Source organism: Micropterus dolomieu, linkage group LG09, assembly GCF_021292245.1.
Source record: "Micropterus dolomieu isolate WLL.071019.BEF.003 ecotype Adirondacks linkage group LG09, ASM2129224v1, whole genome shotgun sequence".
Lineage (NCBI taxonomy): Eukaryota > Metazoa > Chordata > Actinopteri > Centrarchiformes > Centrarchidae > Micropterus > Micropterus dolomieu.
Genome location: NC_060158.1, coordinates 16,314,074 through 16,327,303, shown reverse-complemented (window position 1 = coordinate 16,327,303; position 13,230 = coordinate 16,314,074). Strand labels below are relative to the sequence as shown.

The following is a 13,230-nucleotide window of genomic DNA, read 5'->3' as shown; positions in this document are numbered from 1 at the left end:
AGGGGGCCAGGGAGCCGGGGAACACGGGCCGAGGAAGCGAGGAGAGGCACGGGAGCAGGGAGGACGCCGAGAGGGAGGTCCGAAGGGGAGTGGGCCAGCAGATGAGCCCAGCCGAACGGAGGACGAGGGTGAGTGTACCTGGGGGGGAGACGGACAGAGAGACAAGGTTAGGGGGAGACAATGACAGGGCACAGGGTAAGTTTGAAAAAGCAAGAAACGAGGAAGCCTGAACACAGGAGTGGCACCAGGTATGGAGCAACGACGATCAAGCAAGGATGGTGTGGAGAACCGGGGTTGAAATACAGGCTGGGATGAGGTTGATTACTGGCAGGTGTGGCAGGCTGACGAGGTGGATGATGGGTTGCAGGTGCAGGTAGTTGGCTGGGCTCAGGAGCAGAGGAGAGAGAGCACACGGGGGAGAAAACACAGAGAGGCGGGCAGAGAACAGGAAACCAAGGGAAAAAGCAGAAAACTGATAAAAAGGAGGAAAAACCAGGACACTCACCGTCAGCCGGGCTGCCACCACAACAATTTTCATCTCACATTCTCAGTTGGTAATGCCAAGATGCCAATGCGCTTATTATGAAAAGGCTAATGAGCTAATGTTTAGCAGGTATAATGTTTACCATATTCCTCATCTTAGGTTAGTTTGTTAGCATGCATTTGCTTATTAGCAATAAATAAAAGTACAGCTGACCTGATGACAGCACTAGATTTAATGTTGAGGCCAAAGTTATTACAATTCATCCTGAGGATGACATAAATGTCTATGTCATGGCAATCCATCCAAAAGTTGTAGAAATATTTAAGTCAAAACACAAATGTCAGCCTCATGGGGGTGAGGGGGAAAATACAGGGGACCACAAAGTCAGTATGTTATCCTCTAAGTACTAATATCTGAATAGTTGCTGAGACATGACTGGACAAAAGTGGTCAACTGACAGGCCAACTGACCAGCACTGCCATCTCTAGAGCCACAACACTAGGATGGCTAAAAATATTATTTCAATCGTTCTATCCTCCATCTTCACATCAAATATACAAAATATTTAAAGCAAAAGATCTGTTCACAATCAGCTATTTGTAAAATGCATGTGTAATGCCAGGGGCAAACCCAATGTCAAACCCTTATCTGGGCAAAATAAATCCAGCATCTGGCTGCCATGAAAACATCTTTGAACATTGACCATTGCCTGTTGTGTCACTACCTTTTGACAGAGGATTCTCTCTTTTTTTAAATAAAATCAAAAAAAACAAGAGACAAATTGCCTCTGAATGGCTCTCTTTGTTCTTCTATAGTCCCTCTGACTGAATGATATCTGCCCTGACCTCTAGTGACCTCTGGCTTAAGGGGACAAGAAAGAGGGATAGTGGACAGTGGTGTGCAAATAGAGAGGGCAGTGTGCACATTTGTGTGTCACAGAAAGAGAAGATCAACAGGGAGAAATAAAGTGCATGTGTGTGCGTGCCTGCTCTCATTTTGCCCCTGGGGTATAAGTCCTGTGGCTCAAAGACAGCTCACAACCATGATCTCTCAATATCTTGAAAACATAATAAAAGTGTCACCATTCCCTAAAGGAACACATGAGATCAACTCTATTTAGAGTCCTTGCTCAGGTAAAGACTAGAAAAAAAGTGACAACAATCATAAACCAAAATGGACCAATACTCAGAGAAAGACACAGATACACACAGCTTCTGTGCACACGGTCCCAAAAATTCTGCGACTGCGTTCTGGCTCGTTACCCCCTATGTCATGTGATATCTTTTCGGGTGTGTTTCACCCACAAAGAGGGAACAAGTGAACAAGATGGAGCGGTGAACAGAAAGATTGATAGCCACCATCTTCTTAGAACATGTATCATCTGCCATTGTAGCTGTTGCCAAAACACAGTGACTGCTGCTACAACCCGTTAAAATGTCACTGCTAATGATGTGGGTTACGCAGCTTACGTAACTAATGTGTTGTTCATATGGGGTTTGGTATCCTGACCCTTGAACCCAGAATGGTTAATTGTTTAATCATCTGCTGTTAAGCGTAGAGAAGAAAAATAAATAAACTGAGGTTGAAATTAATGTTTGTGTAACTGCCATTTTAAGATTTTTTTCACTGATATGAGTTACGCATTTTATTTAAAGCTGCACTAACCGACGGTGTTTATGTTAATAGCCAATCAAAAGACTACAGGTGATGTGAAAGGAATCACTCGTTGTCATAAACCCACTGAAAAATTTCACCCAACTCTGCAGCTTCCCTCAGATCTACAGACAAATATAGCATCCTTCATTGTTTTGGTTCTGTCTCAAATACTTGCATCATCAAGCCCTGATACACACACTGAATACTACCTGCTCAACACCAAAAGTTACCAACTAGCTGGTGAATATAGTGAATTTAGCAGTCACAGAGCCAGATATGTCCGTCAGGAGTTGGTAGAAACTGAAAACAGACCTAAAAGATATAGAATATTTTTACGTTTGTCAGGTATACAGTAGCTATATTAACTTTATAAAGGGGATAACATACATGTCAGTATTGTGTTTAGCGCTTATTCAGTTGCCATTTAGTGGTGAAAAACATGTATCATTAATGCTTTAACAGCTGTACACATTTGATAAATAGGCAAATAAAATAGTCCTACAAATAAATCTTCTGCAAACAATAAAATTTAAGTGTTTTAAATTACAAAGTAGGCCCCACCTGTTTCACTTAAACGATCAAATTACTGAACTTCTGTTTAAACTAGTAAGTGATTGGAGAGCCTGATGGTTGAGAAACAATCAAGTGCGCCACTATGCTATCTGAATGCACTCATCAGTGCTTGCCTACTCTCTGGAACAGTGACTCACAGAGAGAAGGGGGGAGCTGAGATCTCCTTACTTTATTCCAGTGAGAACCACAAAAAACCAAAGGAACCAGGAGACTGACTGTGATTCCCTCAGGTAATCCCACGCTCACTAGTGCATGGCCAAGTAGACCATCGTGAGAAGAGCAACTCTGCTCCGTTTCTTGGAGGCTTCTCTTTGCACACTGAGTATGACTTTGTCTTTGTGTACCACACTATGGAGACAATTTAAAGACACATTTAAAGTCTCTAAGGTAAGACAGTGTAAGCAAAGCTTATTTAAAATATAGTTGTCTGTGTTGCCTGGAAAGGTGCGCTTATCCAAACAGACAAGCCATGACCAAGTTTGGCATCTGTCACTGAAGCTTACTCACTGAAATTTAGCTCAGAAATCTCTGATGCATACTGCAGCTTTTGTTGGCGTGATAAACCTATCTTGAAAGGCAAAACAAATGGCTTCCCAAAACAATCAGCCTTAGAGAATCCAACATTAGTACTCGATAGCTATTAGCTTAATGTGTCAACAGAGTTCTCAGTGCTCTCCTTTTCTATTTAACTGATGTGTACAAGAGGCCTGATTCTCAGGTGAGGCAGTCTCAAGTGGACTTGGATGGTTTACTCAGGGTGTTGAGTCTCCTGGGAACTGCAGGATAGGATGTCAGCTGCTGCTTCCTGCTTTAGCCAGTAACAGGAACTGGCAGTGGTCCAGTGTGTTCCTGTGTGTGTGTGTGTGTGTGTGTGTGTGTGCTGTCAGACAGAAGACTGGGCAACAAGCCCAGGTACAGCAGAGCCCAGGTGTTCCTCTATGAAGAACACAATGAGCGTGTGCAAACATGGGGGGACAGACAGGCAAATGGAGAGGGATTGGTATCAGAGAGCACACCTGTTGAGCACCTGCCCTATTCGCTCCTGACACACTGATTATGGATGCAGCAGTTGTAAACAGACACACACAAAAAGCATCAACCTGCACATTTCCTTCAAACCACACATACTGTAACAGCGTAGAGACAGATCAGCGATGTCTTTAGTGTCAGTCAGTCAGAGTAAGTCATTGTTTCTCTCAGACCTCTAACTACTTTTGAGTCTTTGCAACTTTTCTGTCACTTTCTCCCTGCCTTTCTCTGCTCTCCCGCTGAGTTCTTCGGTCTCTGTGTCATTAGGCAGCACATCAGGGATTAAGACTGCGATGGAAGGATGTGATTCGCAGCAGAATCCACTAAGTCTGGCATTACCACACACCTCACAAAGCACAGGGGAGTTTCTAATCCACCACACAGCGCAATCCTGCTAATGCATTCATATCAGACACACAGGCAACAGAGGTCGGTAGAAAATTAAACACCGAAATATTTCTGTCAAGTTCAGCGTTGATGTATCATGGTTGTTTTTCACATTTAAGTCTGCAGATCCCTGCATTCTGGCAATGCGGTAGAAAGAACAATGCAGAAGTCTGAATAGCAGTCTGACAAATACATAATTGCACTATACAACACTCACTGCATAAAGAATTATATAGTACTTAAAAGTTATAAGAAAATGAGTTATAGCTTGCAAATATGCAACATACCACTCCCAGTCAAAGAGAAAGTTGAGCTTTTATGTCTTTGTGTCATTGTGACCCTCTGACTCTAAAGATGCATGCACCAAGTCGTTTACATGATATAAATCTACATATTTAAATTTTTAAGCAGAACTGCAGCAGTGAAATAAATGCAGTTAAGTGTCTAATCAATGGGGGAAGGTGGGGAGGAGACATTATGTGTGAGGCTAGCAGTAGTACTTTGTGACATGCATCATCAGTTCTGTCTTCTCACTATATCTCCCTAATGGGAGCACAGCAGTGTGTGTGTGTTTATGAGAGAGAGAGAGCGATGAGTCCCTGTCAGAGTGACTTGTAGAGACTGTGTGTGTGTGTGTGTGTGTGTGTGTGTGTGCATGATAGAGATAGGGACTAAATGAGCTCCTGGCGGGACTGACCCTCCTCACTTCTCACCGGTCCGTCAGAGAGACTGAGCGCTCCACTGGAGCATGGCCACAGGCACAGTGCTGAATACTGAAAATACACACACACACACACACACACACACAAACTTTACACTTAGGAGAAAGGCGGCTTCTCAGATACACACACAAGAAGAAATACACAAAAAATAATAGAGGTCAATGTGCATTTCTGTTCACATGACATCACAGTACGGACACAACTTGTGACAAAATGCATGTGTTAGTTCATGTCTAAAGCAAATACCATGAGAGCCAGACCTAGCATGCTCCCCCAATGTGCAGTGTCGGGTTCACCAGCAGTCATAATTATGATTCATGTCTCGGAAAACAGCCATGCATGTACACTATGAGAACGTTTCCTACTGCCTGAAGTGTGGGAAAGCACATCAACAGTACATATTGTGGGTGTATGTGTGCTGTTACAAATGCAAGTTCTGGGCTAAGTATAATTATTCTTGGTGACATACCTCACATGACTAATGAGTAAAATTTGGGCGCGCGGCATCGAGCTCATTTGTCACAGGATGGTAGGTAAAGCTTCAGTGCGTTCAGCTCCTGTGGAACGCTGTTAAGGTCGTGCTAAACGCTCATACCATGCTACTGCTTGATTAATTTCACGTGTTTGACTTGCAGTGCACAGAAGTCAGTGGAACACCAACAATTAGCAGACATGACATGTACTGACGTCACACTCATGTCCTTTTGTCACTGTTGTGATTAACTCTGTGTATTTTGAGTGCATAGCAACAATGAATATCACTGAGGGAATCCTGTGTCAACATCCTCACAGTTATACTTGTTGACATATAAGCAGCCTTTCTCTTATTAATGAAAGGCCATGACATGGCATGTAGACCAATGAAGACATTACTATAGTCAATACAATTTAATAACCCATTATTGATGGTGTTTAAAGCTTGGAAATTGAAGCAATCCAAGAGAAATAATGGCAAACTTACACCCCATAAAAGTAAATTGACACTAGGATTTCTTTATTTATTAACTTTTAAGACTCAAAGTAATGGCTGCATGTGCATTTAACAACTAAATATAAACCTTCAGGGATAAAGAAACATAAAACATTACAGGTAGTTAAGATAATATCAAGGTGTTATGTAAAGTATCCAAATTAAATGCCTAATCAGCTGCTACACTGTTTAAATGCAACCCTTACTTTATATTGTTACAATTACAGAAATACCGTTGCAACATACAACCCCAATTCCAATGAAGTTGGGACGTTGTGTAAAACGAAAAATAAAACCAGAATACATTCATTTGCAAATCCTTTTCAACCTTATGTTCAATTGAATACACCACAAAGACAAATGGGCTTAGATATGTTCAAGCATTTGAAAAAAAAAAAGTCAGATACTGCCGGCTGTTGACGTTCATGACACTTTCTCTGCACCAGAGCCATTAGCTAAAGGGTTCAGTTTTAAAAGTGGAAATTCCAGAAATGTATACAATATGCTAATTTTCTCTAAGGTCATGTAGCCAGAAGCTGATGCATATCTTGGTTCACACTAACCTGATAACATTCAAATACATTTACTGAAAACTGAGGTGGTCCTTTAATCTTTTTTCACATTATGCATTATTTGTATTTCCTTACAAAGAGATTCATGCATTTAATTTTAAAAGCAATGAAACAAAAAACACACAACAAATAAGTCATAATATAATGGAATCATGATGACAAAGCAAACCGTAAAATATTTATATACCATATGAGCCGATTGAATAATCGCACTAACCATTACATTACATTATTGTGAAAAATAGCTTGCATGTCATCCTGCCAAACATGGGTGTAAATAAATAGGTTGTGCAGCCAGATTCTTTCCATTGTGCTAATGTCAGTAGTTGGTAATGATGACCTTTTAGATAACAGGTGTCACATATGAAGGTCTATTAGGTCGGGCTATCTATTGTTACACATGAGTGACTCATAGTGGTGGAGGAAGGGTTCTGGATGTACCAAGGCCAGATAAAAACCACTGGGTGACGGTACGGGTGCACACTTATCATAATGGTTTCTTGGACATTTAGTCTTTTACTAGAGGTCGGGAGGTCATGGGAGAAAACCTCAAAATCGGTCTCACATTTCGAGAATCATGTCAGCCAATACACAGAACACAGTCAGGCACAGACATGAGACTTGTTTTTAAAGCGACTCAGTGGTGGGAAAAAAACTTGTTAGGAATGAAAGACGTCACAAGGCCTCTTGTGTATTTGGTCTTGGCCTTTTATGCAGTGCACTAATAATAGAGTCACATCCAAAACAATGCATCAATTGCCTTTTAGACAACAGCTTTTGCTAGTTAGCTAGCTGAGAAAAACATGGAATAGAACGTGATAATATGAAAAGAAATGTGCAATTTCAAACAAAAAACACAAAGCCCCCAAACTCTGCACTCGTTTGCTAACAAAGAAGAAAGAATCTCTCAAACAGTGGAAGCACAGGGACCGAAAAGGTTAAGCCTTGCAGTACTAGTGCACAAAGAGTTAAGTGAGATCCGTGGGATAAAGAGGCTTTGACAAACCTTCATATTCCTTTCTATAGAGACGCATCACAACAATAAATACATCTGACAAGGGAAATGATCAAGGTGTTCCATATAAGAAACATGTAGACTCACTTCTATTCAGTAACCATTCATCTCTGTAATTTCAATTCAAATGAAAGAGCAGGTTGTTATTTGTAATGCTAATCCTGTGGATGTCCTGCATGTATGTGCTGCAGGTACAATGTGTTATTCTGTATTCTGTACACATGTTCAATCAGGACGAGGGCTTTGTGGATTCTAATCTCACACTTTGTGATCTCCAGATATCCAGGAGGGGAGGTTTGTGCACTGGAATCTGAGGCAAGTGTTTGTCTCCATATGACGAGAGGTTCAGCTGGAGATTTACATTTTTGGAGACAACAGTGGGATGTGACTCCACAGAATCTGATTAACAGAGCTTGGTCTCGACTATAGTTTGGAAGACTTGTGTAAAGAAGAAGGATCATCTCCTTTGCTGAATGTAGATTTTGCAACAGAATGTTATCCAAGAGGTCACTGACTTTCTCGGGGAAAGGGGAATCTATACTCAGATCTGGGCTCAAGAAGAAACTAACATTTATGGATGCAGAAACACGTTATCATAAGAGTCATTGATTACATTTTGAAACAACATCACCTTACAAATGAAGAAAATAAAAAGGAAAGAAAAAATTTAGTGTCTAGATAGAAAACAAATTTCAATAGAGGCCTGAAACTTGAGTTATTTGATGCATTGTGTCATTTCTCCTGAAGAGGCTTGTCATTGTCACCGCGTCACCAAAAATGTGTAAAAAGGCTGACAGACTGTGTCGATTTTTCCCAAACTAAACACAGGCCATTAGGTCACCATTGTGGCCATTAGGACTGAATGTGTTCCTTCTTCATCCTTCTTTCGTCCTGGTGTGGGAAAACAATAAAGTCGTCTGCACAATGGCCACCTCTTATTAATCCACATCCATATCCAGGTTAATCTCGGTGCTCAGGTTGAGGTAGAAGAAGGCGTAGACACAGAAGACAAAGAACAGGATTGCTGCAATGACCAGGAATGCGTCCTGAGAAGGAAAGAGACAGTTTTAAGACAGCGTGTTCTTCTTTACAACTATTTATGTGCCTGATCATTTGTCTGTCTTCATGCGCAGGAGCAGCTTTACTTTGTGGTTGCATTGTTCTATAATTATTGTGTATTTATTAGTGTTGTTGTCTATATTTGCCAAGTCCCTATTGTCTTTCTTTTCAACTAAATTTGGTGCATTCCTAATAGAACACGGACTGTGTATGTAATATATTGTTTATTAGCTTGTTTTGAAAACTACTTAGTAAATATTAAATATTTAAACCGTCATTTCTGTATGTGCTATTAAAGGCAAAAGTAATTATAGGACTGTCAATCATCGCTTTCATCTCAGCCATTAAAGTGAAAATCTGTCTAAATACAAAGATGTAAATTGTTCAAAGTAAATTAAGCATGGTATAAACTAAGGATGTTCCCAACTACTAATTTCCATGTCAATTAATCAGAAATGTAAATTTAGACTAGTTGACATTCAAAGAAGGATCAGAAGGATGTCATATCGGTTTGTAGAGTGTGGCTAACGTTGGTGGTGCAAGCACCAGCAGCCTACTCTCCTTGCAGGTTGACATCCATATCCACATGCCTGTGTTAAATGTAGATACGCATTGCTCCGGTCGAGTGGTTATAGGCCAGTTTATTCAGACACAGCCTACATACAACCTTATTTTCATTGTCTAGACTAAAATACTGCCAACCCACACTGGTTTTATGAGACTGTCCCATTTTAAACCTCGCTGGTTTTCATCTGGGCATTAGCACGGAGTTGTACATTAATATAATATTAATACTTAGTTTAATTAGTATTTCTAGTGCTGACAAAGCAAGGGTAGCAACATCCAATTGAATAGTTGACTAATTGCTCACGTCCACACTATTCCAGGTAAATAGGAAAACTCTGTATTAAACTAAATTTTCTGTCCACATATTACTGGACAGTCTAAATGTCAGCTCTTCTTTTATTTCAGAAGCAGTTGACAAACAAACACTATAGTGCACTGCTGGTAAAGGTGTTCAAAACCATTTGAACCTTTTGACAGTGCTTGTCTTTGAATGGTACATCTTTGTTTTGCAATCACGAATTTTGTGTTTCATTACACCAAACAGGCATCTTCACTGGCTTTATTCATGTTTCAGTGGGTAGATGACAAATACTGACGATTTTGTAATAAAAATTCTGGTGTTTTTAAAGCCATCCACACTGAAGAACATTTTTCGAAAGCTTTGTTTACAGCATTGGAAAACGCTACTGATTGAAGCTTTTTTAAATGTACCTGCATTTGTGTGGAGATGGTTTCAGACTCTTACACCAGATACCCCCACAGTAGGTGTCTGTGATGGACCTATTTGCATATCGATCACACAAACACTCTCAGCTGCTTTGCGAGATTCACTGTGGGAACTCCTGACCTGATGAAATGTTAGGTGACATGGACCGTAAATATACTGCAGTAAAATAATGTAATTTACAATAGCTTGAATGTCATATAGTATATATTTATATCAAGTCAAAAGACTATAGATAGGGTTTGTATAGTTCACATAGAGGAAAGTGTTACAGCACATTACATACCTAAGAACGAAGCATTATTTGTTTCAGGTTTTCTCTGATGCAAAGAGCTAAATTAAAATCATACTGTGGAGTAAAATTGGAGTCACATCCAAGAAAAACTTCCAAAATGTACAGTATCACATTTCAGAAACCAAGCACTGACTGGCCACAGCAATATAATCCATTCTATCTGCAATCAGTCTCCACAGTTCTCCTGACATTTTTACTGAGAAGTTAAAGTTTCTTCAACAAAATGGCCTATTTTCTTTTAGATTTTCTATTGGTTAATTGTCAAACAAATTGAGGCTTTCCAGAGGAGTGGCATTCAACTTGAAAATGGGAATTTGGAGCGCTCGTTCATTATGTGGCGCTCACTCGATTACAATCTTCATCAGCTGGAGTTTCATTAGGGCCACTCAGAGTATTGAACAATGCCAGTTATTCTTTATCAAGTGAACTCATTAGCAGCAAACTTTCTAATCAACACTGGAGAGCTTGGAGAGCTTTAAAAGAGTACAGTCTGATTGGGGGTTATTCAAAAAGAAATATTTGATTTGAACATTGAAATGAGTTTTTACATTCAAACTGGGCCACGACAAAGGTGCCGTGACAAGTGAATTTAAAACATACGATTGTTATCCTACCACTCATAACATGTGACTCCAATTTTTGCAGATACAAATAATCTTATTCTCCTATATATGGATTCTTTAAGACACTTGGAGGAAAAACTACCGTAATCCTGTCAAACTAAATCACTCTGCCACTGGGCTGGGGCGATTCATCGAAATAAATCAGAAATACGTTGATTTAGTGGTGGATTGGCGGAGGTTGAGATGAGTACCCCCCTCTTCACTCTGAAGCGCTTTGAGTTTCTATGATAAAGCGCTATATAAATGTAATGCATTATTATTTGCATAACGTGACACAACATGCATTGGCGCATCACAATCAAGTTAAAGCAGGTATTCCCCTCCCAGAGAACAAGCTGAAAGTGTTTCTGTAATTCACTTAAAATTCATTTTCTAAATATTTCTTCATCGCCCCCATATTGAAAGAAATTTCTGTACTGCAGCTGTTGGTTAATGTAATGTTAACAGCATGCGTCATCAAACGTTCAGGCATTTTATATTTTCCGTTTATAGCCATAAGTGAGAAAACTGTTGTTACAATCTGTGTATGTTAGATTAATTGATTAAAACATAATGCAATGTGAATATGAATGACAATTTGAGAAAACAGAATCAGTTCAGTAATTGCCATACGTAGCACGCACACAACCCACTGGCCAAACAGCAGACAGGAAAGACAGAATGCAAAACAAGAGTGAGAATGAGAGCGAAAACAAGTGAGAGATAAGGCTCTGCACAAACGAGGGGTGGTGGGGGGCTAATAATAATTCCTCTCTGACGAAGGGGGTGGGTGTGGGGGGTGACAATTAAAAGGCGTCACAGCATCCACAGCTATCTGTGTACATGTTGTAGTGCCTAGTCATCAGCGGCATTGGTCTTCATTAGCCTCAGCCCACATTTATCTACATCCCGGCAGCCTCCAAACAGCTTTAAGTCCTCACTTAATTGGAAAACTTTTAAATTTCATGCACTTTAGTTTCATATATTAACCGCCAGGCTCCCACCGCTTGATTTACTTTTCTATTTTGCCTAGGCCTCGGAGAAAAGAGAACTGTTATCAAATCACGGAGGCTTGATTGTTTTCTGCTTTTTCTTGTGTTCTCTCACAGCTTTGAAAAACATGTCAAAGAGTTTGTAATTCTGCCGACAATATCGCAAAGAAAATTTTGTGCTTCTGACGCAGGTAAGCACTTTGTTGAATTGCCACTGAAACAAAAGGACCCATGAAATTGCAAACCAGCCACCCCCCCTTTCTTTGCTTGAGGTTTCATAGAGAATGAGAACAGCTGGTTACAGTGACTTGTCTATGAAAACAATCTGGAGGGGTTTTGGTGAAAACACTTGAGTTGTAGGAAGCACCTGCACTTGATTGAGATCATTGTTTTCGAGTAGAGTGGCCCACTGTGTTGACTCTTGCCTTGTCTCACAAAAACACACACACACACACACTCAGACGCAAACACACAGCCTCTCTGCCCACATTCTGATGGAGACCCTTGGATGGGGCCCAAGCACATCATCATCTTCATCGTGTGGCTCTCTCAGCAACGACAGCAGCTGCAGCGCACTCGACATACTGGGAGCTGGGTCCCTGTCACCCTGGCGACAAGCCACAGCTCAGCAGACGTCCCCTCATCTGGTCCGCTTTTTATTCTCCTCCTTGGTTTGTTTGTGTGCGTGTGTGTGTGTGTATGTACGTCAGTCTGCATGTGCCTACGTGCTAAGCAAGAGAGATTCAGTGTGTTTGTGGCTGTGTGTGGGTGGCAGAGAGACACAGGCTACAAACAACTGTTTTGCATTTGGGCAGCAGCTGGTAAGCATGTATCCTCTGTACTATCCTCTGTGTTATTAGGTTATATTTCATGACTGTGATATTGGGCTATATAAATAAAATTGACTTGACTTGCCTGGTTAAATAGAAGTTGCTGATGATTCTTTTAATTGCTCGGTGGCTGTAAAAGGTGATTTTCCACCTTGACGCCATAATACTTTCTTGTCCAGGAATCAGCAAACACTATACTGTCATACTCATCCATTTAACATCATTCCATGGCTGTAAAGTAACAGCTATTGTCAATATCAATTAATTAATCTATTTAGTTTTTCCAGATAAATCAGTATCTAATTCAGGAAATAGTGAAGAATGCCCATCACCATGTTCCCAGTGCCAGGTGTTGAATTGCTTGTCCGACCAATAGTCAAAAACAGAAAGACAATCAAGTTTCAATTATATAAGAGACAAACCACACAAAAAAATCCTTGCATGTGAGAAGCTAGAACCAGCAAATGTTTTGATTATTTGCTTGATAAATTACTTAAAAATGTAATTACTGATATCCCTTTCTTTCATTTGACTAATCAGATAATTGACTAATCATTTCAGCAATAATCTTTTGTATCACATCATAATCCTACAATGAAATGACCTAAATTGATTAATATTTTTGTCTTCTGATTACCTTAACTGAAACAAATAGGCCAACAGCGAAAATTATTTCTTTTATACAACCCTGCCCTTTCTATGCTCTTTAGGGACACTTACAAAAAACATCTCCAGGAATAGCAAAAGTCTCAT

At 40.2% G+C, this 13,230-nt stretch overlaps 1 protein-coding gene across 8 annotated transcripts in view; it reads right to left on the bottom strand.

Annotated features, from left to right (window-relative positions):
• The window catches only part of triqk (triple QxxK/R motif containing), a 134,616-nt gene that overhangs the window by 100,769 nt on the left and 20,617 nt on the right, over positions 1-13,230 (bottom strand). For 4 of the 8 annotated variants that reach the window (XM_046058921.1, XM_046058922.1, XM_046058920.1 and 1 more), the window contains exon 4: positions 4,827-4,902. The exons of 3 other annotated variants lie outside the window; for them this stretch is intronic. In XM_046058921.1, coding sequence (XP_045914877.1) covers positions 4,827-4,902 — 76 coding nt within the window. Of the gene's footprint in view, positions 1-4,826; positions 4,903-5,824; positions 8,455-13,230 lie in introns of those variants that run through there. One more of the 8 variants, XM_046058926.1, reaches the window with a different exon arrangement.